Below are 27,781 nucleotides of genomic sequence, written 5' to 3'. Positions count from 1 at the left end.
TATTGTTTGTGGTTTGTAAATACTACTCAATAAAATACTTATTAAAATACTTTAAATTCTTTTCATAAATAGACACATTCATATGGGCAGTTAAGTACATTTAAAAAAAAATACTTCTACAAAATAGATTTAAAGAGGTCATGAAATGCATTTTTTTTAATTATTATTTTTTTTTAAAGTGCACTTATAATCTTAGTGTGGTACTTCCATTAAAAAACTACCTTATTTTAGCCTCTGATTTAAACGCTCTGTTAGATGCCCCGTTTGTGAAGGAATCACTCTTTGTAGTCGACTGTGTTCAAAGACTTGAATCTGAATTGGCTTGCAAGTCAGTTTGAACTATTTGTTCACTTACCCTGAATGCAATGAATCATCTAAAGTGGTTTCTCATTTTGAATCCTAACATGAACTTACAGTCATATAATTTCTGTGTCGAAATACAGCCATTTCACACATTTTCACACGAGAGGCAAACAGTGTGGTGTCTTTAAAAACTACTTCACATCTCTTTGTCCTGCAGCAGTGAACTGGTGAAGAATGATGGCATCTGTTAAAGAGCAGCTCCTGAACTCACTGAAGGAACTGGAAGAAGCTCATCTGAAGGAGTTTCAGTGGCGCTTAAAGGCTAATCATAAGTTTATACCAAAGTGTGAAATTGAGAATGCAGATAGGTTAAAAACAGTGGATGAAATGGTGAATTGTTTTGGAGCAGAAGCTGTGAAGATCATGGTCGACATCCTGAGAAAGATGAACCAGAATGATCTGGCTGAGCAGCTTGAGAACAGACCTATTCCAGGTATTGACAACACTTTATTCACTGTGACTGTAACTTGAGTAGCTTTTAAAACTAGAAAAGATATTCGGTAAATATCAATCACTGCCTGTACATTGAAGTGACAAATATAACAACAAGCAAAAACTGCAAGCCCAAGCAGAATAGCAAAACATCTTCAAGTACATTTAATGAAACAGTGCATTTAGCCGTGATTTTACAACTTCTGCATGAAACGGTTACTTTCAATAATCCTAACCGTCATAAAGTCTCATGTTTTGTTTGGTGTGCTATATGTTAAAGGGTTAGCTCAAATAAAAATCCTTTTATTAATTACTCACCTTATTGTTGTTCCAAACCTGTAAGACCTTCATTCATTTTTAGAACACAAATTAAGAAACCTTTGATAAAATCTGAGAGCTCTCTGTCCCTACATAGACAGCAAGGTTTCTATCACCTTCAAGGTCCAGAAAGGTACCAAGAATATCAACAAAATAGTCTATATCAGGGGTTTTCAAACCTGTCCTGGAGCCTCCCCTGCCCTGCACATTTTGTATGTCTCCCTTATTAGGCACACCCAATTCAGGTCTTGCAGTCTCTACTAATGAGCTGATGATTTGAATCAGGTGTATTAGATGAGAGAGACAAGCAAAATGTGCAGGGCAGGGGAGGCTCCAGGACAGGTTTGAAAACCCCTGGTCTATATGACATCAGTGGTTTAACCGTAATTAGTGATCAAATGATTATCCTTTCAGGATTGTTAGTGAAAATTAAATCTAGCGTTGTCTCTTTAACATACATAAGTACTCTCCCTCCCCTTCCCAAAGTTCTGTCACATATAAAACATTGATAACCAGGCATCATAAAAACACTTGTAGAAGATGACTGCTTAAACCACATTTCGGATATACAATGAAAGTCCAGATTCAGATATGAATTGGATAAAAGAGATAAAACAAGACAAAAGATGTTCACTCTTTGAACCAATGCTCCTGATATTTAAAGGTCCACCAAAAGTCCTCTCGGTTTCATTTTTGGGTCCCAAAGAACCTTTGCATGGTTAACAGTTTTTGAAACTTCTACATACTCTGCTTTCTCACCAAAGGGTTTCGACACGAGGAGACATTAGTTTTGTATGTTAATGCATCTGTATTAATACTTTATTTTCAGTATCACTTTATTTTTTAAAATCTAAATATTTAAAAAGTCCTTAGCCATCTTCAAGAATCGGCTAAAACATCGGCTAAAATCTCTTCCATCTTTATTTGACCCTCTAACCTCTAGCATTCTATAGACCCTTTTTCTGTTAGTAAACATTGTGATGTTTTTCGGTGTGCAGGGCTTAGATGGAGGCAAAAATAATCCCCTGACCGCTTCACTAATGCTAGCTATTACGGTTTGTTAGCTTTTTTAATAAAAATAACTGGCTAAAACCCAATTGTACTTGAATATGTAAGGTCACTCACTGTCCAGGAACTCGATTGCTATTTGAATAAGTAAACTTTAACAAACAAAACCAGATTGGGGACCCATACAAGCTTAACGTTACTCAAAGGGCGAGACATCACGGGCTGGTGACGTAAGCGACCAGGAAGCTATAAAAGCATGTGCGCCGGCCACAGCGTCAGCTACAAAGGGTGAAGCGAGCGCTCGCAAGGATGCCGGAAGTATGGTTCGAGACGAAGCATCACGGTCCCTCGGGGAACCAGGGTTACATACGTAACCTGTGACGTTTCCCTCTGGGAACTCGAGCTACGTCGAAAACGCTATGGGGAACGAGATGCCCATGCCTCAAGAATTCCAAATCCCTGCCTAGGAGTAGCTAGGGCAAGAGAACAGAAGCGCCAGGAGTGGCACGAAGGTCAAGGTCATAGAACCTGACGAAGGTGAGGGGCGTGGACCATCCCGCTGAATTGCAGATTCAGGCACTGTTGAAGACTTTTTTATGATTCTGTGGTGTCATCTGTGATCTTGTATGCTGTCACCTGCTGGGGAGGGGGATTGCTTGAGAAGGAGAAGAATAAACTTAATAAGTTGATAAAAAAGGCAGGTTCTGTTGTGGGTTGCGCGTTGCCCACTATTGATGTGAGTGCACAGGATAGAATGACTGATAAATTGGTCAGTATAATGAAACAAGATTGTCATCCTCTTCATGGAACAGTTCAAGCATGTGTGAGCACTTTTAGCTCAAGATTAATTCAGCCCCGATGCCATAAGGAACGATATAAAAAGTCATTTTTACCAACAGCCATTAGCTTATATAATCGATGTCATATTAGATGATTGATGTATTATTTTAAATTGTATTTGTGTAATATAGTGTAGAGTTGTATTATGATGCTTGAAACTAGGGGGCTGTATGAAATATTGTATTATGAAGTATCTTTTCCTTTTTATTATTTTTTGTGATGAGCTGCTGTGACATGAGAATTTCCCTTTGGGATTAATAAAGTTAAATCAAATCAAATCAAATCAAATCAAATGTCCTGCATTGGGACACCAGCGAGAAGAGCTTTAGAAGCAGCCATAGCGCATGTAAAGTGAACCTTTACCCCCAGCGGAGAGGGGAGACCAGAGGACTCGTATCAACGATCCATCTGCTCAGAGTTTGCTTAGCAGCCGGTAAACCCCTCTTACTGTAGGTTTACCGTAACACACAAGCAACTGGTCCGACCTATGCCACAGGGTAGCTCAGTGCAGAAACTGGTCACATGCAATTAAGCTTCTGCTGGCCTTGATCCATGAAAGGAGGAGGACAGAATGCCTGAAGCACGACTGGCTGTGGGGTAGAGGTAGGGTCCTTGGGTACATTCCCTGTTCTAGGGTAAAGGAAAGCTTTGGCCATACCAGGCGCAAAGTCAAGACAAGATGGGGCCACCGAAAGGGCCTGCAGGTCCCCCACTCTCTTCGAAAAAGACATAGCTAAGAGCAACATAGTCTTTATTGATAAGAAGTGGTTTGAGATCTCCTTGATTGGTTCGAAGGGGGGATTACAGAGGGCTTCGAGCACCACAGCTCAGAACTGATTTGAGACACGAACTGATTGAGTGTCAGCATCCTGAACTTCAGCCTCTTGACCCACATTGGGCAGTAGTTTTCACGCTGCTAAACAGTCTACTAAGGCAACCAGCCTCTGGTGTTGCCTGAACTGCTAGCTCTGTAACCTGTTACGACGGACTGGCAGAAGAAATCCAAACTAACTGCTCTAGGGACCCCCGTAGGGGTGGCGAGCCCCTCAGCTCCGCTACGCAAGTGGACGGGAAGAACCAAGGTTTTGACTCGCAGGAGACCGGTTGATTGTCAGGACTGCTTAGCCGAGGACTTCCTCGACTGAATCACAACCCTCAGGTTGGATCTACCCTCACTCAAACTTTTGCCCTTGCTCTCAGACATGTTTCACTTGAAAAAGAAAGCTATGCAAACTGGCAAAAAAATGTGAAACCGCGCGCGCGCGCGCGCACACGCACACGCACACGCACACGCACACGCACACACACACACACACACAGAGCTTCGCTGAATGAAAGAAGCTGACGCCGTTGCCGGCACACATGCTTTTATAGCTTCCTGGTCGCTAATTTCACCCACCCGTGATGTCACGCCCTTCTATTCGTCAGTCTACACGTATATCAGAGTGTGGTTCGGTATGGTCCCCATAACTTTTTTGGACGCAGCTCAAGTTCCCGGAGGGGAGCTCACCTTTATCTAGTCACAAAGATGTATGTATGTATGTATATTTCAGTTTCAGCAGGCAACGATTTTTACAACTAATTACATAAGAGTGAACTGGGCCAAAATGCAAAAAAGTTAAACCATTCAATGTGATTGATATATTATTTGAAGATGCATGTATCATGTAATGGCCAAATAGTTATTTTAAAGTATATACCTCCTGTAAATGATGTAAGTTTACAGTGATATTTCAGTACCTTTACATTACTATTAGGGATGCACGATATTTATCGGACAGATGAATTATTGACCGATATGGGTAAAAAATACGTCATTTTTATTGCTCCGATAAATAAATGAAATCCGATCCGATAAAGTACTATTGCTGGTAAATCAATCAATCAGTCTGGTTTATCTGAGATTCATCTGCTTTCCGAGTGCAAGTCACTGCAGCTGTAAACTGCAGTGACTCTCGGACTTTGTCGCGTTTAATACGTCATCATCTGTATCGTCATCATCGCCTTCGCTGGTCTGGAAGTTTTTCACGGTGGAAGATGAGGATAATGCTATTGCTATTTGCAACACATGTTTAGCAAGGATTCTGAGAGGAGGTAAAAAGCCGTCTACTTTTAACACAACAAATCTTATAAATCTCACTTCAGAGGTCGTCATCGCGGTGAATCTGTTTAAGGGGCCGTTCACATGTCGCGCCTAAAAACGCGTGGAAAACGCTAGGCGCTCCGCTTTCTCTTTCTTTCCAAACCGCTCTGAAGCCTGCTCTGCTGTGCCGTCTGTCGCTGCTAAGCAACCATGACCTGCGCTCTTCATAAAGACGCGGAAGTTTCAGCAAAGGATAAATGGATTTTCAGCATTAAAAATCGCATGCAGTAGCTCTTTTATTAAATTTATTTAAAAATGTTTATTCCTGTACTGCTATGATAAGCTGTTTCTCCACCTTGGCTGTGCTTTCAATGTTAAGGGAAAGGGTGAAGCTGATTGGTTGGTTCATGTCACATGACCTGCATTGGGCTTGCGGCATTCTGAACAGTTGAGATGTTATTATCTCGATTCTGATGTTTTATTCTAATAAGATAAGAATGGATTACACGTAAGCTTTACCGGACATTTGGACACCTGACTTTACTCCATGATGCACTTTTAATTTTTTCCAGGTTGACAAATGTCAAAGCATTTTATTTATTTAGAATTGTGGTGTTTTACACAAAAAAATAAAAACATTTTTGAAGAGTTAGCACTGATGTTTGCTATGATTGTTAGATCCAGATATACAGTATAATTTACATTTCATTGGTTTATCTTAGATTTTGTATTCTCCTGGGTGCACAAAATTATCATATAAAAATATTGGTATCGGTATCGGCATCGCCATCAGGCTCAAGAAGGACTTAATTATCGGCTATCGGTAAAAAATCTTCATATTGTGCATCCCTAATTACTATCATACACATTTGATGTAAGATGTATATTTTCTAGAAATAAAAATTATGTATTTGATTCTTTCTTACCAAGATCTTAAAAATACCAGTATCAATCAATCATAACAATGTATATACAATTACAGATAATTAAGCATATAAATTGTCAGTTTGTTGTTTTACACACATGCACACAGACATTATTTCATACACTACATAGTCTGAGATGCATAAGAAATATTTAGACGCGTAACACAAACCATAACTTATAACAAAAGACAACACTTTATTTAACCTTTTCTGATAATAAGTGTGCACTGCAGACACAAGCATTTTTGACGATCATTTCTGTCCAGTGCTCTCGTTTTATTGCATTTAATAGCTGTCCTTATATTTTTTTGTAAGGCAGAGGCAGCATGTATGCAGATCTATTTTGAACTGATGCCTGTACTACGTTGATACTGGAAACCAACATCACAAAAAGATGAGTTTTTAGGCTCCTTATGAGGCCGAATCTGTGCTGGGTTGAATTGACCTCCAGTTTTCCCTTTGTTTTGCCTCCAGTTAGTGTTGTGTCGTAATCATAGCGTCACCTCTAAAAGGGTCTTTATTCTATTTATATTATGAAAAAGGAAAAAAAAGGCTTCTCTATCTCTATCTTTTCTATCTGAAAAAAAAAAAAAAACTCACTCTATTTATAAAATATATAAAGACTTGAATGAAGTTCTGGTTTGGAACAACCATGTGATTCATGACAGATTTATTTATTTATTTATTTATTTTGGGTGAACTAACCATTTAATACCAGTGTGAGATTGTCATATAGCTCCTTTCTATATTACAAGGAGCCATTCAAGGAATTTAACCTTGACAATAAATAAAAATCATGGGGTACTGTTGAATAAATACGTCCACAAAAGCCTGATCACACTGACATGAAATTTTCCACATGGAGAGAGGAAAGGGGATTTCCATCTTCCCTGCTGTCCACTACAATTATTTTCATAAATGTGCTTTATTTTTTGTAATCAGAATTTGAATTTTTAAAAAATATAATCACTTCGTTTTTTCCCTCTCTCTTAAATGCTGTAGTTGACATTCCACCTCCTCTTCATGACCACAGAGAGATCAGCCTCAAACTGAAGGACAAATTAAAACTGGACTACAACCGGATATTGGTTGGTAATTCTCAAACAGGTCACAGAGAATACCTGAACGATATTTACACTGATTTATTTGTGGTGGAGAATGAGACTGGAGGAAGAGTGAATGATCATGAGGTGATACAGATTGAATCAAATCACAAGCAACTGACCTCTAAGGAGACGCCAATCAAGTGTAATGACATGTTTAAAGTTCAGGGTGACACGAGTCGACAAAACAGAAAAGTGCTGACAGTGGGGATTGCAGGAGTGGGAAAAACTGTCTCTGTTAATAAATTCATCCTTGATTGGGCTGAAGGAACAGAAAATCAGGATATAGTCTTAATATTCCCACTTCCATTTCGTAGATTGAATTTGCTTAAAAAAGATTACAGTCTCATTGGACTACTGAACAAATATTTCTTCAGTAGTCCTGAAGAATTGTCCTCTCTTCCTAAGGGTGATGGTAAGGTCATGTTCATCTTTGATGGACTGGATGAATGTCGCTTCCCTTTGAGCTTTAAAGAGGATGACAGCTTTACAGATGTTAATGACAAAACAACAGTGAGTGTCATAGTAACAAACCTTATCAAGACACAACTGGTTCCCTCTGCTCTTATCTGGATCACATCCAGACCAGCAGCAGCCAGTCTGATACCTCGAGAATACATTGATCAGGTGACTGAGGTACAAGGATTCAGCAATGACCAGAAAGAGCGATACTTTAACAACAACAGCCGTCCTGAGGATGCTGGAAAAATCATTCGTCACATCAGGAAATCCAGGAGTCTGTACATCATGTGCCACATCCCTGTCTTCTGCTGGATCTCTCTCACAGTTCTAAAACCTTTGCTGGCTGAAGAGAGCAACGACAAAACACCCACAACTCTCACAGGGATGTACATAAACTTCTTACTTACTCAGCAACAACAGATGGAAAAAAAATTCTGGGATAATGCTGAACCTAAAGCCAATGCCAGGTCTTTTGAACAGGTTATCCCGAAGCTTGGAAAACTGGCATTTCAACAGCTACAGAAAGGAAATCTGATTTTCTACAAAGAAGATCTTGAGGAGTGTGGACTAGATGTCAGTGAAGCAGCAGTGTTTTGTGGGTTATGCACTCAGATGTTTCAGGAGGAAAAGGTTCCTAAAAGAAGTGTTTACAGCTTTGTACATCTCAGCATCCAGGAATTCCTTGCTGCTCTCTATGTGTTTTTAGTTAACAGAGGCAGGAAATCAAACCCACTTCTTAATTCCTGGAAAAAGAAACTGTCATGGAATGTGTCCAAAAAGAATCTGTTTAAACTTAATAAGACTGCAGTCAAGAAGGCTTTACAAAGTGAGAATGGACACCTCGACCTTTTCCTCCGCTTTCTCCTGGGTCTCTCACTGGAGTCCAATCAGTGTAACCTGAAGGAGATAGTACCAGGATTGGAGCTCAAATCAGAGACTGTCAAAGACACTGCTGACTATATCAAAAAGATTATAGAGAAGGAGGAATCAGTAGAGAGGACCATCAATCTCTTCCACTGTCTGAGTGAACTGAAAGATGACTCTGTGGAGGAAATCCAGAAGAATCTGAGCTCAGGAAATCTTGCAGCACAGAATCTCTCCTCTGCTCAGTGGTCTGCTCTGGTTTATGTGCTCCAGATGTCAGAAAAGACTCAAGAGAAATTTGAACTTCAGAAATACAGAAAGTCTGATGAAGCACTGATAAGACTGCTGCCAGTGATCAAAAACACCAGAAGAGCACTGTAAGAGTCTTAACTTAACAATTACCTTACTAAATATCAATAAGCAGCAAATTAAGAGTTTACCAGTTAAAAATCATAGCTAGTGGTTTGTTAATAGTCAGAACTGGACCTTAAATAATATTGTTGTTTTGTTCTCCACACAGGCTACAGTTTTGTAATCTCACAGCTCAGTGTTGTGAGAGTTTGTCTTCAGCTCTACAATCCTTAAACTCAGTCCTGAGCGAGCTAGACCTAAGTAATAATGAGGTGCAGGATTCAGGAGTAAAGCTTCTTTCTGATGGACTGAAGAGTCCCAACTGTATGTTGGAGATACTAAGGTTTGATTTCATTAGATTTTTTTTAACATTAATTTTAAAAGATCACACTGCTTACATTTATTATATTTGTATGGTGACCACAAGGGGACAGTTCGGTTCACTTAATTTTGTCACGGCCATGACATATTAACTTGTGGGAATGTCTTATTATGTCATGGCCATGAGATAATTTTGTGGAGGTAACAACATCCTTATGTTGTGGTCACGCAATATGAAGTCGAGGCATCAAGATTCTGTTTTGAGGAAAGAAAATCCATTTCTTGTGGCCAATACTTTTTATGACTTTATATGAACCACATATTTTTCTAACACTGGCCATGAGTTTAATGCGTAAACAAACCAGCGTGACCATAGTAACCCGGAATTATCAGATGGATTTATTCATATTTTATTATGAATGAAGAATTATGTAAAATATAGGCGATTCTGCCTATGTGCGATGTAGACAGCATTCTGAAGTTTATCATGAATAAATGTTATATAAAATACATCAAATAGGCCTATAAGAAAACATTTTTATTCACCCCACAGTCTTGTAAGGTCATTAACCGATCATATTTTTTTCTATAATATTTATAATATTATCATAATAATATTATTATTACTACTACTATTATTAGTCTATTATTATTGGTTATATTTTTACATAAATTTTTTCCCCTTGATTTTGATCTCTTTACATTCTAAATGTAAATGATAGCCTACTGTAAATGCTGGACATGCAAATAAATCTTTGATTAGCATAATATGATATGACTGGGATTTTTACTGGAATGCAGTAGGTTGAAATTAACAGTATATTTTAATTTTATTTTGTCTAATTAATAGACTAGACTATATAAATACTATAGTGTTGCATTGAGGAATGAATCATTCATGTAGTTTAATTTGTACAGGCACAGGCATAAATACAATCATTCAAGTCAAATTTTTTTGGCATAATTGTCAGGTGTTTACTAGGGATGCAACAATACAGTTAGTCCATGGTTCAATACGTACCTCTGTTTTTAACCACGGTTTTCGGTTCGGTTCTGATATCTTGCCACTTCAGTGTGGTTTTTTTTTTTGGAACAAATGAACAAAATACTCCTGTAAACCTCTGCACACTAGATAAAGTGTGGTTTAGTATGTGTCTGCTTAATTTTTCTATTGAAAGTGGTATATTTTTTTAGATTTTTACGCAAAATAGAATGGGTTTCATTCATACTGGATGCCAGAGGGCGCCCTTGTGCAAAAATGATGTGATTGAATGATGAAATCTAAGGACAATAAACACTCGTCTGCAATAATATATGGTTTATCTGTGTTCTTCAAGCCATCTCGGGTATTTTCATAAGCTATTGCTAATCGACATACATTGAATATGAGTATAGAATTTATCGTCTGCCTCATTCTGTGATGAGAATCCACATCAGATCACAACATAAGGAAGTTATTTCAAACACTCGACTGATGTTGTGAATTAAAAACAAGTTTTAATGTTTTTGTAACTTGTTTTTATAACTTTTGTTGGACAACAGGATTAGAAAGGCTTATCATTGCATATCATTAGAATGGAAGATGCTCTGCGTGTTGCGTTATTTTATTTTATTTTTTTCAAATATAAGAGGGGAAGCGTTTTCTCATTTCAGCACATGAAATCTTGGGCAAACATACAGCAAATTCCAAGAGAAATAAAAGGAAGGAAGATATTTAGATGCAAAACCGAAAAACCGCAATTCACAAGCACGTATTGAACCGTGGAACGGTTCGATATTATATTGAGTATTGTGACATCCCTAGTGTTTACAGTATTTGCAAAATATAGCAAATACTTATGTAAACGCCTGACAATTATGTTAATACAGTTTTGACTTTATGATTGTATTTATGCCCGTGTGTGATGATAAATTAGCATGTTTTCATTTACAAATGAAACTATGTGACTGGTTTATTCCTCAATGAAACACTATAACTAGTATTTAGTCATGATTAATTATTAATATTAATTAGTCAAAATAAAATAAAATGTTAAATTCAACCTTTAAACTGCAGTTTACTAAAAATCCCAGTTATATGGACCTAGCATAATCAAAGCTTTATTGGCATGATGAGCAATTGAGGCTATGATGATGAGGCTATCATTTACATTCAGAATGTTATGAAGAGAGATCAAAATTAAGGGAAAAAACTATATATTATAAACAAATATAAAAATATAACCAATAAAAATAGACTTATAATAGTAATAATACTACTACTGATAAAAATAACACCAAAAAATCAGACTTACAAGACTGTGGGATAAATAAAACTGTTTTGTTGTAGGCCTATTTCATTTTATGTACTTTATGTAGCATTTATTCATGATAAATTCATTCGAATGCTGTCTACATTGTGCATAGACAGCATTGCCTATGGATAATATAATAATTTAATAATGTATTAATTTCTATGATAATATAATAATTTCCTAATTCATAATAAAATATCTATAAATCCATCTCTGATAATCCAGGTTACTATGGTCATGCAGGTCTGTTTATGCATTAAACTCATGGCCACAAGAAAAATATGTTGTTCCTTCAACACAGGATCTTGAGACCACAATGATTTCATTACCATGACAAAATAATCTTGTGGCCACAATACAATATGACATTCCCATGAATTAATATCTAATTAAGTTAACCGAACATGTCCCCTCGCGGTCAAAGTACATTTGCAACTGAATTGTTTTTCCTTTACAGATTTTCCAAATGCAAATTGACTGCTCAGTCTTGTGAGATTTTGTCATCAGTTTTACAATCATCCAACTCCGTCCTGAGAGAGCTGGACCTGAGTGACAATGACCTGCAGGATTCTGGAATAAAGCTTCTTTCTGATGGACTGAAGAGTCCAAACTGTCAGCTGAAGATACTGAGGTAAATGTTTCGCTGGCATGTGATTTTTTTTGTAGTTACACAGAAGTCTGTATTTTCTTCCCTGAAAAGTATGACCCATGTAAACAGTATAAAACATCTGAGATTTGCTGTTTTTCAACAGCACTTACTGAGCTAGCAGTGCCATCTAGTGGCTGTGTGTGCACAAGGCATCTCAGACAGGGTCCAAAATTAAAGGTGCCATATGTAATATTAAATGAAATGGTTTCCTGTTGTGCTAAGAAAGGTTATTTTGAGAACATCTATTTAAAACTGCTGCCACATACGTTTGCTAGACGGCATGTCATTATCAACATTGTCAGCTTTCGATAAGCTGAGTAGATAAGTTTGGGGTCTGAGGGTGTTTTGGGGTTTTGATATGCCCCGACGTGTGCTTTTTCAGTGTCTTATAAACATATTGACGCAGGGTTGCACCTTTGTTAACCTTGTTAATTTTCAGTTCTACTGGAGGACAAATATGGACATTGCAAATACTTACATTGCAGTAATTAAAAATCTGCTGAGAACACTAAAACACTTTGAAAAATGCACATTTATGTTAAAATTGCATAAATTATCATGCTTAGTTATTCTTTTTAATATAATTTTTAAAGCTTCTTTTGCACTGTTCTAAGCATTAAAATTTTATGGGCAACTACAGCTTGCTGTCTCAGTAGCCTTACACTCAAAATGTATGATTTAAATGGTGATAATTGTAGTGAGAATAACTTCTATCATTTCTTTTAATGAATACTGATTCCATGTTGTTTTTGATTATTTTAATAAGTTGGCAGTCAAAATTAAAACTGCTGGATGGTAGATATTCTAGATACTTTATTCACAGGCCATTGGCCACTCTTAACAGTTCACAATGAATACATGTAGCAACCCACCACAGATTACATTAGGCATATGAAAACAAACAGATATGATAATATTGCGATATTAAGTCCATGATACAATATTTATACATATTATATTTATACAATATATATAGGCCACAGCCACATCACCCTGCAGCCCAAGACTGTTTGCTCACTGAAGCTAAGCAGGGCTGAGCCTGGTCAGTACCTGGATGGGAGACCTCCTGGGAAAACTAGAGGTGTTAGTGAGGCCAGCAGGGGGTGTTCACCCTGTGGTCTATGTGGGTCCTAATGCCCCAGTATAGTGACGGGGACACTATACTGTAAAAAAGCACCATCCTTTGGATGAGACGTTAAACTGAGCTCTTGATTCTCTGTGGTCACAAAAAATCCCATGGCACTTCTCGTAAAAAGAGTAGGGGTGTAACCCTGGTGTCCTGCCCAAATTCCCTCCACTGGCCCTAGTCTGTCTTGGCCTCCTAATAATCCCCTTTCATTAAATTGGCTATATCACTCTCTCCTCTCCACCTGTAGCTGGTGTGTGGTGAGCGCAATGGCACGTTGTACTGTGGCTGCCGTCGCATCATCCAAGTGGATGCTGCACACTGGTGGTGGTTGAGGAGTGATCCCCCATATGACTGTAAAGCGCTTTGGGTGTACAGCAATACACAATGAAAGCACTATATAAACGCATCATTCATTTATTGCAATATTTTTAAAAAATCTAATTCTATCAAATGCACTTTGCATGTTCTTAACTAAAAAAAAAGTCAGTGAATTGACTTGTACCTGAACGTCAAAGAGGACATAACCCTCTCTTTATTTCTGATATACAGTCTCAGTCTAAATTGCATTCACACTGGTCTTTTAGGAAGCCAAACTAATTGTTATAACTACAGTGACAGTAATAGATAATAGTAATCGATAAATTAAAAAAATATATATTTTATAGGTATATTATTTTTGCATTACACTATATTAGAGAAATTACAATACTTCTTTCCTAATTTCTACACGTGAAAGAGATATTGTGAAACCGGACTGCAGTAATGTTAACAATTTAAACCACTAGCTGTCAGCAATTCATACTGCACTTTTAACCTTTTATTTTAAAGGGAAACTCCAGCTTTATTGAAAACAGGCTTACAAAAATACATCTCACAACAAATCTAGTGAAAAGCTGTAATTATCTGATGTAAAAATAAAGCATAACTGGTGGTCTGCTGCATTCATTTACTGTGAGCAGAGATGTGGCACGGAAAAAACTGGCTCACACTCTGATCAATGTGTGTGCTTTACTTTGAAACACACAGTGAAAACAGGAAAGGAAAGGAAAGGGATTTGATGTGATGTGTGTTCAAGTAAGGTGACCCATACTTGGAATTTGTGCTCTGCATTTATCCCTTCCAAGTCCACACACACACAGCAGTGAGAAGTGAACACACACAAACTGTGTTGCCCAGGAAGCAGTTAGGGGTTTGGTGCCTTGCTCAAGGGTCTCACCTAAGTCATGGTATTGAAGGTGGAAGAGAGTGCTGGACATTCACTCCTCCCACCTACAATCCCTGCCGGACCTGAGACTCAAACCCACAACCTTAGGGTTACAAGTCTCTAACCATTATGCCACGACTACCCACTTGTTGAAGGGATTAAACCGTATTGCACTTTCGGTTTGAGTGTTTGACAAATACTGTGTCAAAGCATAATGCCCCCCAAAAACTTAACAAACTTTTATGTTAGAATTATTTTAAAAACTACACTTTTTGCCTGAAAAACCTAATTTTTCATATCGTAATGTGACCATGATATTATTGATTATTGATAATCTTGTTACATCCTAGAAAACACAGACATAACTAACAAGGCAGAAATAACAAAGAAATAACATTTTAACCTGTGTAACAGTTAGTCGCTGTCACACGGGCATCCCCATCTACATGACTAGCAAATGAAAGCACTTACCACAAGTGTTAGCTATGAAGTTCCGCAGTCCACTAAAAAACTAAAACAAATATAACCCATATTACCCTGTTCACTACAAAGAACAGCCTGCTAAATCATCACCTGCTATCAGCCCCATATCAATCACATACACACAGCTCTGGAAATACAGTGTGAGTAAATGGAGCTCTGAATGATGCTCACCAGGTAGCACAAAAATTGTACTTTTGTTGCCCAGATAAACAGAATCCTCTTTCTGCCTAACCAAACTAATATGATGTTAATTGTTGCTGTGTGTGTTTATAGATTGTCTGGCTGTATGGTGACAGAGGAAGGCTTTGGTTATTTGTCTTCAGCTCTAAGTTTAAACCCGTCTCACCTGAGAGAGCTGGATCTGAGCTACAATCATCCAGGAGATTCAGGAGTAAAGCTGCTCTCTGAACAACTGGACCCAAAATGGACACTGGACAAACTCAAGTATGTTGAGCAGCAAGAGTTTTCATGTTTTATTATTTGAACTCCTCAGTGTCTCTGTGCCACATTGAAAAGCATTTAAAAAACACATACAAACATACATGTTTATATACATATATAAACTCCTTAAAATATATAAATAAATAAAATGAAGGGTACCTCTTATGCAGAATTTAAATTGTACATGTTGTTTGAACATAAGTGTGTGTTGACAGTGTGTACACTTATGTACATAACCACTATATAATGATAAAAATCCAGCCACCCCTTTTATTTAATCCCCATAAATCATAAGTAGTGTCTCAGAACAAGCTGTTTGCTGAATCTATAAAAGGTGACGTCACATTTTACAGGCCCCATCTACGACTGTTAACCCTCTGGAATCTGAGGGTGTTTTGGGGCCCTGAAGAAGTTTTGACATGCCCTGACATTTGTGCTTTTTTCAGTATCTTAAAAACATATGAATGGCCTAAATCTGATTACATTGTAATCAGCACATATTGGGCTACAATAATATGTAAGCAACATGAATGCACATGTTTGTGTTTTTGAGAAAACAACGTGTATGCATGCTTAGTGAAAAACTAAATTTTTGAAGTCACTGAAATAAGGTCATGAAACACATACAGAATATTTGTTCACAAGACTTTTGAGAACTGGATGTGGTAGGTTAGAGTTTTTTTCTACCAAATGATGTGAAAAACATCTAGTTCACTTGTTTACACAAAACAGTATATAGATTTAAATTTTTGAAGACACTTTTTGTTTAGAACGACTGTATGCAAGGAGGCATGAATGATCATGAATAATAATAATAATAATAATAATAATAATAATAATAATAATAATAACTTTTATTTATATAGTGCCTTTCCAGAGCTCAAGGACACTTTACAATGAGTGTAGCAAAGAAGATATAGTACAAACAGACATTGAAAGAAACAGTAATCAAGTAGAGAAACATTAGGTTAACAAACGTACAAGTAGTCAAATATAACAAAAAAGGAAATACAAAACAAGACCTAAGAGACAAATATGCAGAGTACAGGTTGATCAAAAAAAGTGGTCAGTTTATCAGATCAGAAGTGTAACATTCAGAAAACAAGTGAGTTTTGAGTAAAGATTTAAATTCTGAGATATTACAGTTTTTGCCTATTGCTTACACACTTTTTGCAGAATTTGGCTCATTATGTCAAAACTCTACACACAAATAAATCAGACATAGCACTTGGGGATTAACAACTCACATCTATGCCAAAATGAAACACAGCAATCAAAACTTAACACTCCTTTCTAAAAATGAAATTCTTGCAACAAAACCATACACACAAGGACCATTTGAATTAGTCTTTCATATCACCCGCAACACACTGATGGGCTTTATATAAAACACTGCAGTCTTTGTGTTTGTATTTTTATTGTCATTTTCTCAAACTCAAAAGTAGAGTTTCTGTAATCAAACATTTTTACACAAAAAAAAACATTCATACAGAAATACAGAAAAATAAAATCAAATATCCTCAAATTTAGCAACAAAACAAAACTAAAAAAAAAAACAGGGGGGCCAGGGGCTTATGGATCCCGCCTTCTGTTCGGATCTGGCCACAAGACCTCATCAACATCACAAGCGATGTCCTCGCGGGCTAGGCATCGGGGAAAATATCGCCTTGTGTGCCGAATCCACCCTTGGATTGATCCCACTTCAATGTCTCCGCATGCCTCTTCCATTGCTTGCAGAAGAGTCATGCGGGCGTGTGGTTGCCGATCATATACTTTCCACCGCCACGCTGAAAAGAATTCCTCGATTGCATTTAGAAAAGGGCTGTAAGGGGGCAGGTATAAAACTGTAAAATTGTTATGGTTGTTGAACCAATCTCGGACCAGAGCTGCCCGGTGGAAACTAACATTATCCCAGATGATAACAAACCTGGGCTGTTCTGGTCTCTCCTGCACAACAGCATGTAGTGCATCTAAAAATGCAATGATCTGTTCTGTATTGAAGGGACCTAGAGTGGCATGGTGATGCAGGACTCCTTGGACACTAATTGCAGCACACAAGGTGATATTTCCCCCACGCTGCCCAGGGACATTCACAACAGCCCTTTGCCCAACTACGTTACGGCCCCGACGCCTGGTTTTGGCCAGATTAAAGCCTGCCTCATCCACGTAGATGAACTCATGTGGCAGTTCGGCAGCATCAAAATCCAGAACTGTCTGTATCAGAAAATATTGAGTAGTGTTACTGAAAACACATAAAGTAACTACAATGTCTAGAATTTCACACAAGTAGGTGCTGGGTTGGGTCAAGCTGCAGGCTGGGCAGGGGCAGCATAAACCGTCATTCCCACATCAATATATAGTATGTAAAGTAAAGTGACACATACCTGCACATAATCATGGCGCAGATCCTTCACCCTGACACTGTTCCGCTCAAATGGCACCCTGTACAGCTGCTTCATTCTGAAGTTATGTTTCTTTAGGATGCGACTTAGTGTAGAAATGCTGACCCGGTTGATATGGTTGAATACATTTCTGTCTTCAATGATGCGTTGTTGCAACTCTCGAAGTCGGATTGCATTATTTTCTCTGACCATTTCTATGATGGCAAGCTCTTGTTGTTCAGTGAAGAGCCGTGCCCTTCCACCCTGAGGAGGTCGTCCAATCATTCTGTAGAAAATGCCACCACAAGATGTCATTGATTAGGTTCTTTTTCACATACTGTAATTTCAAACTGTACATAGTACTGTATCATCACAATGTTTTTCTCTTTTACATATACTTCACAGCAGTACCTATTTCTGTATAGTACAGTTACTGTAATATGATACAGAATCATGTGACACATACAGTAGGTACAGTCTGGAGTGGAAACTTGAAGATATACCTGTTCTCCAGTCGGAATGTTCTTATTATCGATGCTACTGTGTAGCGACGGAGGTTAGGGTGGACTCTTTGCCCAGCCTCCCTCATGGACAGGCCATGATTTATCACATGGTCCACCAGAGTAGCCCTGATGTCATCAGACACACGTCTACGCACTGGTCCTTGTCTTTGTACTCGTCCTCGTCCTCGACCTCTTCCACGTCCGAATCCTCTCCCTCTTTGTCCTCCTCTAACTCTGACTCTCATGGCCTCCATGCTTCCAAAGTTCTCAAAATGGTTTACCTGAGGCCTATTTGTAGTGCTAAGGCTCAGACCGATTGGTGTTCTGTTTTCTGTGCAAGTGTTTTCAGGTGTGTATGTAAGTGCCTACAATTGCCAGATTAGTTTTGCATTTTGAACAGAGTGTTAACCCAATGATAACAGGTGATTTTGTTTGTGAACAATGTGTCTAATGTAAGAAAACGTGTGTATTGTTTCGCAATAAGTGTGTCACAGATTTGCAAACAAAGTGCAAAGTTGACAATGTGTTTAAGCTATGGTTACACTGTGTTTAAAGTATGCTTCAAGAAGTTTAGGTATTGAGGCTTTGATCTAAGCATTCGGTTTTAGTGTTTAAGCAATGGGCAAAAACTGTATTACAGTTTTTTACAGACGCTAGGACACATTTCTCAATACTTAGGTCACTTTTGCAAAACTCTTGACACAGTGAGCACAACAGTAGTCTATGTAGGCTAAACTGAGGATCAATTATCATTGTTTTGGCACAAAATGCATTCAAAGACTACATCTCTCAAATTTCATGAATTCTTTTGTAAGGAGTGAAATTATCTCCTCATGGAATTAAAACACAGGAACTCAAAACAGCTGCCATGCAATAAAGCAATAAAACTACTGGAATCAGGAGAATCGATCTTCAAAGAGAAAGCAAACAACCCCACCCTGACCTACCCCCCTCTCTTCTCCCACTCTCTCACCTTTCTTCCCAAAAGCTTTTGCTGGAAATCAGTAAGATCATCCACATGTTATATCTTGTGAATATATTGTTTTTCTCCTTCATGTTTGATATCATTTTAATGGTCTCTGTGTGTTTGGTAAAATGGTCTCAATTTCATAGCAGTCACATATACTGTAAGAAAGATTGAAAACTTCCATAGAATTGGGTTTGTTGCCATTGGGTGTGTTCTCCCTTTAGGGGCAAATGTGAACCCCCAACCAGGTGCGAGCCTGGGGTTGCGAGAACTCCTGAAAGACCAAAAGGTCTTTGTATTTTTACAACTGATTAGAAGATATGTTTGTGTTGGTCTGGTATATAAGGCAAGTGGTGAAACAGTACGGGGGGATTTTGTAGCCAAATTAACCCCACTGTATACAAGAGTCTCTGGAGCTAAACCTCCAAGTCTCCCATGCTGCAGTGTGTCTCTCTGATAGTCAGGAATGCTTTTTCACTCTTAGATACTTCTTTGAGTTACTGAGGTTATGTATGTATCTAAATTGAAACTGAATTGGATTCTCATTGTTTAATTGTGTAATTGGCATGATACATTTTTACCTGACAAATAAAATGTTAAATTTTGCTATTCTGATACGTCCTGAAATCATTATAACTATTAAATCATGGAGGCCGATGTTACCACAAAATAAGACCAGGATTAGACAAACTGGAGGCGCGGGAACGGATGAAGCAGTAGGCACATCCTCTGAAGACCTCCTGATTTCTGCTTATCACTGAAGTTAACAAGTTGTGCATGGGAAAGACTAAGTAAACTACACTTTTGTACGAAGCAAGCAGTAGGCGGCTGGTCAAGAGTGCATTAGTCTCCCACAACCTCTGATTAATTATCAGACTGGCGATTTTGTGACGTATGATCCACGTAAAGGCCGACGTGAGACATAAAAGCGACATTGGGTCCCTGATGAACGGATAATTGAAAAGATGGAATGTCTAGAATAATCAAATTCCCAAATTAATTCATAGTCTATATTTATGATAACCTTTTGATTGGAAATACAGTCTAAATTTAATGATCAATTAAAAATTGGAGTCAGATTAGTATGGAGCCAGATCAAAATTGAAACTAAATCTTGAAGCGCTGTAAAAAGACCGAACATGCAGTAAACCTTCAACCAGATCGCTGGACTGCTTTCGTGCCAGTGAGTCGGTCCTTTCACTTTTCTCACTCAGACACAACAGCAACTGCCAAAAATGTTTGTATGTACAGGACATTTTGCACGTGCTTACATACTGTTTTCAAAACTGTTAAACTTATGTTCAAAACAATAACATAATGCAAAACTGAATAAGACAGCAAAATTCAACAGCAATATTTTATTGAAACATATTTCAAATCTAAAAATAGCATTATGAGTAGATTAGCATTACTTTTGTATCTGTATCAGTGGATGGTGTGTATACAAATTCTTGTATTTTGGAATTACTTAGTGCAAAAAAAATAAAAATTAATAAACAACATAAAATATTGACGAATTCTGCATCATGTCTGATTCATTCCAGTAACAGATATTGCAGTTATAAACAATATATATTGCAATTATAAACAGAGATGTGTCCTTGTTTTACACAAGAAAACACTGTGTAATGCTACATGTTGTTAGTGTTTTTTAGCTCATTGTTTTGTGGGTGACAAAGTGTGTTTGTCGGCTGTCAACCTTTGCTAGTGTTCTGGAAGAATGAGTTTATTTGAGACCTGAGTAAAGTGTTTTGGTAGTTGTAGTGCATTTTGAATGTGAAATGAACTGCTTTGCCAAACTGAAAGTCGGTTAGGAGAATTGTGTGAAGAGTTTTGCAAAAGTGACCTAAGTATTGAGAAATGTGTCCTAGCGTCTGTAAAAAACTGTAACAGAACAGAGTGAGCGCGGTAGAGAGTTCCAGAGTTTGGGTGCAACAACACTAAATGATCTGCCCCCCATTGAAGAGAGGCGGTACCGAGGGACAGCAAGAAGGCCGGAATCGGAGAAAAGTAGTGAGCGAGTAGGCATGTAGGGGACAAGCATATTGCAAAGCTAAGAGGGAGCTAGGCCACTTAAGGATTTAAAAGCAAGGAGGAGAATTTTGAATTTAATACGCTATGCAACTGGGAGCCAATGGAGGTCATACAAGATTGGGGTTATATGGGCAGAACGTTTTGTATGAGTGAGTATTCTAGCCGCAGAGTTTTGAAAATATTGTAATCTGGAGATGGAGCTGGCAGGCAGACCAATGAAAAGGGCATTACAGAAATCAATGCATGATGAGACAAATGCATGGATGATAGTTTCAGCACCTTTGGTACTGATGAAGGGACACAGTTGGGCAATACGACGTAAATGGAAGAATTCAGATTTAGTGACAGATTTAATGTGAGACTGAAAGGAGAGTCTGGAGACGAAGATTACACCTACATTTTTGACAGAAGTAGATGTTTTGATGTGAGAGCCAGCAATCTCACAGGTGAAGCTAGAAGAAATGTTGCTAGTAAGTGCTGGGGGTTCAATGAAAATTACCTCTGTTTTGTCCATATTAAGTTTCAGAAAATTTAAGTCAAACCAATCTTTGATGTCCTTCCCACAAGCAGAGATTTTATTTATTTGGGCAGATGGAGTAGGTGTACAGATAGAATAAAGCTGGATGTCGTCTGCATAAAAGTGATAGTGTAGACCATGACGTTGTAAGATCAGACCAAGAGGGATTAGGTAAATTGTGAATAATAGTGGGCCTAGTACAGATCCCTGGGGAACACCTCGCTTCAGGGGGACAGTGGGCGATCGAAAATCCTTAACAGAGATGTAGAATTGTCTATCTGAGAGATATGAAGAAAACCAAGAGAGAGCAGTAACAGAAATAGCCAGATCAGAGAGACGAGAAATAAGTAAATCATGGGAGACAGTATCAAAGGCAGAGCTGAGATCAAGTATCAGTAATATAGACAAGGAGCCAGAATCAACAGAAAGCAGTAGATCGTTCACAGTGCAGTTTCAGTACTATGGAGGGGGCAAAACCTGATTGAAAAGGGTCAAAAAGATTATTATCAACTAGAAAAGACTGGAGTTGGGCAGCAACAGTACTTTCTAGTAATTTAGATATGAAAGGTAAATTAGAAATGGGACGATAATTAGATAAAACTGAGGGGTCAATGTTGGGTTTCTTGAGCACAGGTGTAACGGCAGCAATTTTTAGTGGCAGAGGAAATGAAGTGGAGGTAAGAGATGCGTTGATGAAGTGAGAGATAGGTGTAGAGATGACAGAGTGACAAAGTTTCAGGAGAGAAGTAGGAGCAGGATCAAGAGTTGGATTTCAAGATTAGCTTAGAGACAGAATCTGGGGTCATCAGGGAAAAACAAGACAGAGACTGACTGGATAGATTTGGTGGATGGCTGAGCTCTGTATCAGTAGGGAAACATTGGTGGACAGCATTAGTCTTTTCAAGCAAATAATCCAAAAAGTAGCAGCAAAACTCAGTTGAGGGTAGGGCATCCTGAGGAGGGGGTTAGTAAGTTTATTTATTGTATTAAATAATGCTTTTGGCCTATTGCTTGATTTATTAACTGTGGCAGAGACAAAATTAGATTGAGCTGAAGTGAGAGCGGATTTATAAGATTTGAGATGATCAAGAAATGCCAAATAATGAACAGTAAGACCGGTTCTCCTGTAAAGACGTTCAAGCCATATACCAGCAACCTTAAGAATATGGAGCTCAGGGGTAAACCAAGGAGAAGAGTGAGTGGCGGGGACATTTCTGGTCTTAATAGGAGCATGCTGCAGTGGAATTTCAGAAATTATAGAGTGGTAATTCAATAGTATCACAGACGGAGAAGAGAGATTAATGACATCAGAGAGGTTCGAAGAGACAATAGAAGTACAAAATGATACAGTGTCAATAGCTTTCAGATTGCGGTATGAAATAACAGTCTTAAGACATTTAGAATGCATAGGAAGATGGATACTAAAGTCAAGAAGTTTATGGTCAGAAATACGTGCTGGTTATTCACTTCCCCCACCTACAATCCCTGCCGGACCTGAGACTCAAACCTGCATCCTTTGGGTTACAAGTCCGACTCTCGAACCATTAGGCCACGGCTGCCCCCCAGTCTGTCATCTGTTATCTGTAAAGAAGACCCTTTACAGATTTGACCCCAGAAGGTTAAATCCTCATGCAAATCAGGGAACACGTGGCAATTCGATATTATTCTTAAATGAAAAACTCAACAACAATAAAAAAGTAATGACAAACTTGCTTATATTGAACATACAACTCTTATTAATAAAATGAGTAAGATTGATGACACATATACCCACAAATAAAGGAAAGGTCTTTAGATTGTTCCCTTATTTTACACAGTAATGTAGTTTGTGGTTATTATTTTTAATGAAAACACAACAACAAAACAAAGAAAAACTCGCTTATATTAAATGAAGAAATGCTACCTTTTATTAACAAAGGTTTTGTTGTGCTTTAGTCTCCACCATTGTCCTGTCAGTCTCACTCTCGTCATGGGACGAGAACAATTCTTAAAATTAAGAAAAGCAGATTTATCAGTTGGCCTGGATAAGATGTTCTCTGTTTTATATTCATTAAGTTTTTAAAAGTTTAAAGACATCCAGCTTTTGATGTCAGACAGTCTAAAAGCAGAGTTAAAACACTTTTATTAATCTTTTGCAATGACAGACAAATTTGTTTATCATCAGAATAGCAATAAAAAGAAACACGCTTCCTAAAAACTATAGATTTTGCTATAAAATCTGACTGACAGATTTCAAGCACTTTATTTTACTCTAAAAAAAGTTTGTGAATGAAAAAATACAAAAATTTTCTTGAACTTTAGAGATGAAAGGCAAAATTGAAATTGGTATAAAAATAGATAAATCTGTAGTCACAGTTGGAAAAGACAGCATATGCTGGTTAGGTATGTTTTGATGCTGGTATGCTGGTTAAACTGGCCCTTTGCTGGTTTATGCTGGTCCTTAGCTGGTTTATGTTGGTCATTGACCATCAAAATGACCAGCTAAGAACCAGCACAAAACCAGCAAAGGACCAGCATTATCTAGCAAAAAAACTAGCATAAACCAGCTAAAACCAGCATCCCAGCAGTGTTGGTTTTTCAGAGAGCATGAGCTTCCAGGGGGGATATAGCCCACAAGTGTCTCTTCCACCTGGGGCAACATCATGTAGCCTTGTGCTGTCTGGTGCAGTCACAACAACCTGGAGCTGAACAAGCTCAAAACTGTAGAGATGAGAGTGGACTTCAGGAGGAACCCACCTGCACTTTCCTCACTCACCATCATGGACAGCACTGTGGCTACAGTGGAGACATTCAAGTTCCTGGGATGTTTCATCTCCCAGGACCTGAAGTGGGACACTCACATTGATTCCATTGTAAAAAAAAAAGGCCCAACAAAGGTTGTACTTCCTTCGCCAGCTGAAGAAGTTCAACCTACCACAGGAGTTACTGAGACAGTTCTACTCAGCCATCATCAAGTCTGTTCTGTGCACATCAATAACTGTCTGGTTTGGCTCAGCTACAAAATCAGACATCAGAAGATTGCAGAGAACGGTTCGGTCTGCTGAGAGGATTATTGGTGCTCCCCTGCCCACCCTTCAAGAACTGTACACATCCAGAGTGAGGAAAAGAGCTCAGAAAATCACTCTGGACCCCTCACATCCATGCCATCCCCTCTTTGAACTCTTACCATCCGGCCGGCGCTACAGAGCCCCAAATATCAGGACTACCAGACGCATGAACAGTTTTTTCCCCCAGGCAATCCACATTATGAACAGTTAAAATGTTCCTCCCATTGTCCAAAAATGTGTGGAATAATCTGATATCTACTGATACCACCTCCACCCTAACACTTCCCTGTATTCCATCCTATCACCTATAGCACAACTGTACATACATATTTATTTGTCAATTTATTTTTTTACAAACTATTATTATTATTTTCTATTTTTTTTTGGTGTATTTATGCTTACATATGTGTAATTTTTCTTATTCTCTTATTTTTTATTGTCTGTGTCCCTGTGTACTGGAAGCTAATAACACTGAAACAAATTCCTTGTATGCGCAAGCATACTTGGCAATAGAGCTCTTTCTGATTCTGATTCTGAGAGCACAACAACACTCACATAGCAATTTTCAGTACAATATAGAAGCATACTGAGTTTATTAGATTAGCTCCCGCTATTACAGCTTGTAACAGCCACCTAATTTTGAATTTTGTTCATGTTAATCCCCCTTTACATATGTTTCGTTGTATGTTTGAATGCTGTTCTGTGAGCGCTCATACGGGTAGAGTAGGAGAGATCTAAGATGGTCGCTCTACCACTATGCATTGTGTTCCATTCCATTTTGTAGCATCCACCAGAGTGTTTCCCTTGCGTTTTCACATTAGTGATGTGGCTTACTGGAAATGTATGTCCTTAAAAGTAAGTCCACATTCCTGGCTGTTGGTGATTACACATTGTGTTGGCGACACCATTTAGCATGCTGTTCTTTTATGCTGTCCTTGATCAATGACATGATAGGCAGTCCAAGACCATTTAAAGAAATACACAGATAAAAGGGATAAAATGGCACAACATGTACACCTATTAAAACTCCAGTACAAATAAGAGTGTGTTTTTGAGTGTGTGTGTGTGTGTGTGTTTACTAATGGAATGTGACAATGTGTGTGTGTTTTCTAGTGTGGATCATGGAGGACAGATCAGGATTAGAGCGGGATTGCATAAATGTACGTCTACAAACACAATCACACACACACACACACACACACACACACACACACACACACACACACACACACACACACACACACACACACACACACACACACACACACACACACACACATGTTGGGTTTACATGTTTTATGGTGACATTCCATAAGCGTAATGGTTTTTATACTGTACAAACCGTATTTTATATCGCCCTACACCTACCCTACACCTAAACCTAGCCCTCACAGGAGATTGTGCACACTTTTACTTCCTCAAAAAAACTCATTTTGCATGAATTATAAGCCTGTTCCCCACAAGGTCAAAATCTACTGGTATTACTATCTTTGTGGGGACATTTGGTCCCCATAACGTGATGAATACCAGGTACACACACACACACACACACACACACACACACACACACACACACACACACACACACACAAGCACACAAAACTCTGATATACACACAGCTGTAGTGATTGTTGCTGTGTTATAAATGTCTCTGTTCTTGTGTTCAGATTCCTGTTTTCATAATCTGGATCCAAACACAGCAAACACTCAACTCATTCTGTCTGAGGAGGAAAGAAAGGTGACATGGGTGAGACATTATCAGCCGTATCCTGATCATCCAGACAGATTTGATCATTATCCTCAGGTGTTGTGTAAAGAAAGTGTGTGTGGACGCTGTTACTGGGAGATTGAGTGGAGAGGAGATAATGTGTTAATATCTGTGTCATATGGGAGCATCAGCAGAAAGGGATCGGGTGATGAGTGTGTGTTTGGAAATAATGACCAGTCCTGGAGTTTGATCTGCTCTCCCTCCAGATGTTCATTCAGACACAATAAGATAGAGACTGATCTCCCTGTAGAGTCCATCTGCAGCAGAATAGGAGTGTATGTGGATCACGGTGCAGGAACTCTGTACTACTACAGTGTCTCTAAAAAAAGAAGCATCATCCACACAGTCCAGACCACATTCACTCAGCCGCTCTATCTGGGGTTTACTGTTGGTTATCAATCATCATTAAAATTCTGTTGATGAATCCAAGTTCATACCCATAAGGCTTAGAGCTGCATGATGAGTCAGTAAGTCAGTGATATGTTATAGTCTCTTTTCTCATCAATACACTAATGCTGTTTCAGTGAAATAACATGTCAGAATAAAAGTGTGTAATGAATCCAAATATAGACAGTAAGATCAGTGAGTCCTGCTGAGTGACCATGTGTTTCAGTGCTTTTCTCACAAATTCGATTCTCTGTTAAGTTATGTTATCAATTTATATAGCAAATGAGAATTCATTAATCTACAGAATGTATTTTGAGACAAGGGTCTTTGTAAAAGGTCAGAATTGAGCTGGTTAGGAGAAATGAAATACAAATTGTCATAATTTTACTTTCACCAAAATATTAAAATGATTTAAATGTGTAATCAAAGTCATCCCTTGAGTTATGAATATTTAAATAATTAAATAATAAAGCAAAAAAGGCTTGACATTTTGACATAATGTGCTATTTATGATGTCACTAAGATGAGACATGTCAAAGAGAGAGCACGCACTTTGTAGATCAGAAGTGTCAAAGAGAATTAAAAGGCAAACATATTAATGATCCTTTTTGATATGTATATATAATACATTGTATGATATTGTAGTCCTTGCATAGATGGGTTATTTTTAGCGTGATGATTGCTGACAATGAATTTAGATGATAGCAGATTGTGAGCTAGTAGAATCTGACGTAGTCAATAATGCTGACTTGAAATCCCTGGATTTGGTGAGTTCAAGATACTGTAATATAATAATTTTTTAAAGCTCCAAAAACCTAACACGGGTTAAAATATATAGATATTAAACTAAAACTGAAACAATAACAAAAGATAAAAATATATGAAGACAATTTAAATATTAAAGTA

The 27,781-nt window shown here is 38.1% G+C and overlaps 2 protein-coding genes and 1 pseudogene across 3 annotated transcripts; 2 read left to right on the top strand and 1 right to left on the bottom strand.

Annotated features, from left to right (window-relative positions):
- Positions 1-27,781, top strand: part of LOC141332940 (uncharacterized) — a 470,295-nt pseudogene that overhangs the window by 14,934 nt on the left and 427,580 nt on the right.
- LOC141334003 (NLR family CARD domain-containing protein 3-like) lies at positions 541-26,908 on the top strand. Of its 2 annotated transcripts, XM_073839151.1 has the most exons (9): positions 541-819; positions 3,982-3,989; positions 5,541-5,552; positions 7,004-8,776; positions 8,920-9,093; positions 11,823-11,996; positions 15,104-15,274; positions 25,834-25,880; positions 26,388-26,908. In XM_073839151.1, exons 1-9 carry the CDS (start codon positions 541-543, stop codon positions 26,906-26,908), a joined length of 3,159 nt encoding a protein of 1,052 aa, XP_073695252.1. The 2 variants fall into 2 exon arrangements, with proteins under 2 accessions (XP_073695252.1, XP_073695251.1); XM_073839150.1 differs by lacking the exons at positions 3,982-3,989; positions 5,541-5,552 and adding an exon at positions 3,666-3,689 and having other exon boundaries at positions 541-796; positions 6,982-8,776.
- LOC141333352 (uncharacterized) lies at positions 16,844-18,409 on the bottom strand. Its single transcript, XM_073838336.1, has 3 exons — positions 18,156-18,409; positions 17,656-17,938; positions 16,844-17,485 (listed from the first exon to the last, which is right to left on the bottom strand). The coding sequence occupies exons 1-3, from the start codon at positions 18,407-18,409 to the stop codon at positions 16,844-16,846; spliced, it is 1,179 nt and encodes a 392-aa protein (XP_073694437.1).

This window comes from Garra rufa, chromosome 4, assembly GCF_049309525.1.
Source record: "Garra rufa chromosome 4, GarRuf1.0, whole genome shotgun sequence".
NCBI lineage: Eukaryota > Metazoa > Chordata > Actinopteri > Cypriniformes > Cyprinidae > Garra > Garra rufa.
This window is presented reverse-complemented; position numbering and strand designations above follow the sequence as displayed.

What these genes read in the sequence shown, in the direction of transcription:
- LOC141334003 (XM_073839150.1), top strand. Translation starts at nt 541, where the DNA reads ATGGCATCTGTTAAAGAGCAGCTCCTGAACTCACTGAAGGAACTGGAA. An exon ending in TGAGAACAGACCTATTCCAG is followed by an intron (nt 797 to 3,665) that starts GTATTGACAACA and finishes AAGGGCCTGCAG; the next exon opens with GTCCCCCACTCTCTTCGAAA. An exon ending in TGGACACTGGACAAACTCAA is followed by an intron (nt 15,275 to 25,833) that starts GTATGTTGAGCA and finishes TGTGTTTTCTAG; the next exon opens with TGTGGATCATGGAGGACAGA.
- LOC141333352 (XM_073838336.1), bottom strand. Translation starts at nt 18,409, where the DNA reads ATGGAGGCCATGAGAGTCAGAGTTAGAGGAGGACAAAGAGGGAGAGGA. An exon ending in ACATTCCGACTGGAGAACAG is followed by an intron (nt 17,939 to 18,155) that starts GTATATCTTCAA and finishes CATTTTCTACAG; the next exon opens with AATGATTGGACGACCTCCTC. An exon ending in TGCGCCATGATTATGTGCAG is followed by an intron (nt 17,486 to 17,655) that starts GTATGTGTCACT and finishes TTTCTGATACAG; the next exon opens with ACAGTTCTGGATTTTGATGC.